The sequence below is a fragment of the Nanorana parkeri genome, unplaced genomic scaffold (assembly GCF_000935625.1).
Source record: "Nanorana parkeri isolate BGI_ZX_2015 unplaced genomic scaffold, ASM93562v1 scaffold3056, whole genome shotgun sequence".
Taxonomy (NCBI): Eukaryota; Metazoa; Chordata; class Amphibia; order Anura; family Dicroglossidae; genus Nanorana; species Nanorana parkeri.
In genome coordinates, this window is record NW_017309324.1 from 14,848 (window position 1) to 18,332 (window position 3,485).

A 3,485-nucleotide genomic window follows, 5' to 3' on the forward strand; every position below is an offset into this window, starting at 1 on the left:
CGGCCCGCCGTGTGCGGGGAACTCCCCCGCCGTGTGCGGGGAACTCCCCCGCCGTGTACGGGGAACCCGCCCGCCGTGTACAGGGAACCGGCCCGCCGTGTGGTTGTGTAAATGTGGACAGTATATGTAATGTTGTGCGCACACTGCTAGTGACAGTCTATGGGGGACTGTGTACACACACTGTAGTGTTGCTCGGGGATACTCGGCTCGGGATGTGTACACACACACACACAGTAGTGTTGCTCGGGCTGTGTACACACACACTGTAGTGTTGCTCGGGCTGTGTACACACACACTGTAGTGTTGCTCGGGCTGTGTACACACACACACAGTAGTGTTGCTCGGGGTGTGTACACACACACTGTAGTGTTGCTCGGGGATACTCGGCTCGGGCTGTGTACACACACACTGTAGTGTTGCTCGGGCTGTGTACACACACACTGTAGTGTTGCTCGGGCTGTCTACACACACACAGTAGTGTTGCTCGGGCTGTGTACACACACACTGTAGTGTTGCTCGGGGATACTCGGCTCGGGCTGTGTACACACACTGTAGTGTTGCTCGGGCTGTGTACACACACACACAGTAGTGTTGCTCGGGCTGTGTACACACACACTGTAGTGTTGCTCGGGGATACTCGGCTCGGGCTGTGTACACACACACTAGTGTTGCTCGGGGTGTGTACACACACACACTGTAGTGTTGCTCGGGCTGTGTACACACACACTGTAGTGTTGCTCGGGGATACTCGGCTCGGGCTGTGTACACACACACTGTAGTGTTGCTCGGGCTGTGTACACACACACTGTAGTAGAGACAGCTGGCATTCTTATGTAGCAGCAGCTGCTGTGTGTCTGATCCTCCCTGTCCTGCCCCCTCCCTGCCTTCGCCTGGACTCTGTGATTGGAGGAGGGATGGGGGGGCGGGGCTGTCCAGGCAGACTCGCCTTTCATTCATTGTCTGCAGTCAGCATGGAAGCTGAGCGAGGGGGCTGTGTGTGGACAATGTGGAGCAATGCCTTCTGAGATGACCCAACAGCACAACTCTGTCACCCCCCTGTGCCGGATTTATAACAAAGCTTCACCCCGTCCTCAGGATCTCCCCCACATACAACTTGTCCCACCGAACCACATACCTGTGGAATAGACAAGGGGGGCCGAGAGTCCGAACCGCGACCGAGTGCCCAGAGTCCGAACCGCGACCGAGTGCCCAGAGTCCGAACCGCGGCCGAGTGCCGAGAGTCCGAACCGCGACTGAGTGCTGAGAGTCCGAACCGCGACTGAGTGCGAGAGTCCGAACCGCGACCGAGGGCCGAGAGTCCGAACCCAGAGACTGCGTGAAACCTAACGGAGCAATAAGGAATTTCCGGGACCAGAACTGAGGCCTGAGGGACAGATATGTTGCTGGAATCCCAACAAATGATCCAGACACAGCCCCAGTTCCAGCAGCGGACAGAGGGACAGTTCCTTTAAGTATAAAGAGCTGAAAGTGACTCTCCAAGAAGAAGAAGACTGAGAGACCGTCTACACAGAGACATCCCAACTCTAGTAACAGAAGCCCAAAAGACGGTGAATGTCCGAGCAGAGGAGGGGGACACAGAGAACTAACAAGCTCCAATCTTCAGCAGACATCTTCACTTCCCAAAACTTGGAACGTCCTGAATCCCACAACCGGGCCAGGATACAGCCTCATCCCTTCCTACCAGAGGATCAGACCTACTACATACAGCAGAGGCCAGGAGTCACAGACAACCTCACTCCAGCAGAGGCCAGGAGTCACAGACAACCTCACTCCAGCAGAGGCCAGGAGTCACAGACAACCTCACTCCAGCAGAGGCCAGGAGTCCGAGACAACCTCACTCCAGCAGAGGCCAGGAGTCAGAGACAACCTCACTCCAGCAGAGGCCAGGAGTCAGAGGCAACCTCACTCCAGCAGAGGCCAGGAGTCCGAGACAACCTCACTCCAGCAGAGGCCAGGAGTCCGAGACAACCTCACTCCAGCAGAGGCCAGGAGTCAGAGGCAACCTCACTCCAGCAGAGGCCAGGAATCCGAGACAACCTCACTCCAGCAGAGGCCAGGAGTCCGAGACAACCTCACTCCAGCAGAGGCCAGGAGTCTGAGACAACCTCACTCCAGCAGAGGCCAGGAGTCCGAGATAACCTCACTCCAGCAGAGGCCAGGAGTCCGAGACAGCCCAGTAGCAGAAGGCTGGTATACAGACCACTGTAAGGCCCTGACCTCCACTTTTTGGCACGGACTCCTCATTGTGGAGAAGTTGCAGCTGCTCATCTTGTGTTTTCACAAAAGTACAAAGCAGGTGGGTGAGATGATGAAGTATTGTGAGGGAAGTTGTCTGTGTGGCCGCCGGGGCTGTAGTGTTGTTGGTTGGGGGGGGGGATTCTTATCTGTCTGGATACACAGAGATGGTGACATTCTGCGGCTGGCCGGAGATTCGGCATCTCTCCTCCACGGAGCTCTAGCTGGAACTTCGTCATCTGTAGTAACCTGTAGTAACAGGAAGTATGGGGTGCACAGGAAAACATCTTCCCTGCTCCTATGTTAGTGTTCCTCAGGATTAGGACTGCAGCCCCCCCCCCTCGGTGAATAGTGATGTACAGATTGGGGCCAGTATGTGGAGGATGGAAATGTGGCCTTTGTTCCGGGAAGTGTCTCGCAGTATTTATAAAGCTGCTCTGGGCACTCTGCAGGACGTTCCACCAATGTATGTAGACCAGTAATCCCTCAGGGTGGAAGGGACTTTCCTCAATGTGGCCCCTCCCGACTCTCAGGGTGGCCCTTGATGTTGTCACCGGTATTGGGGAACCCCCTGTGACTTCTTGTGTCTCTTCTCCAGACTCCAGCCAGACCCAGCAGAGCTCTTCTCCTCCCTTGGACATGACATCGGGAAATGGCTCCTCGCCTCTACCTGCGGCAGCCCCAGGCAGCACCCCTCAGAACGCTGAGAACAAACCACCCCAGGCTGTGGTCAGACCGCAGATCCTCACTCATGTCATCGAAGGCTTCGTCATCCAGGAGGGGGCCCAGCCGTTCCCGGTGAGATGGGGGGAGGGGTATTTGGGGGGTGCTGTGTATGTTTTGTCCCCTGTCATTGACTTCAGTCTTGTTTTGCAGTCACACAGGAGCAGAGCTGCCCTGGAGGTGGGTTTGCCGTCCGCGCCGTTTACTGTTATTATATTAGCTGCCTTCCGGTGTCATCACTCGCGCTGCCACGCTGCTCCCGTTATTACAATCAAATCACATGTAACGTGTACAATGCCACCCATCTTATACCACACATGTAACATGTACAATGCCACCCATCTTATACCACACATGTAACGTGTACAATGCCACCCATCTTATACCACACATGTAACGTGTACAATGCCACCCATCTTATACCACACATGTAACGTGTACAATGCCACCCATCTTATACCACACATGTAACGTGTACAATGCCACCCATCTTATACCACACATGT

General features: G+C 55.3%; 1 protein-coding gene across 1 annotated transcript in view; it reads left to right on the forward strand.

Moving 5' to 3' along the window:
- The window catches only part of LOC108802716 (polyhomeotic-like protein 2), a 28,186-nt gene that overhangs the window by 12,854 nt on the left and 11,847 nt on the right, over nucleotides 1-3,485 (forward strand). Inside the window, exons 9-11 of the mRNA XM_018574573.1 lie at nucleotides 1,680-2,339; nucleotides 2,855-3,054; nucleotides 3,133-3,159. Coding sequence (XP_018430075.1) covers nucleotides 1,680-2,339; nucleotides 2,855-3,054; nucleotides 3,133-3,159 — 887 coding nt within the window. The remainder of the gene's footprint in view (nucleotides 1-1,679; nucleotides 2,340-2,854; nucleotides 3,055-3,132; nucleotides 3,160-3,485) is intronic.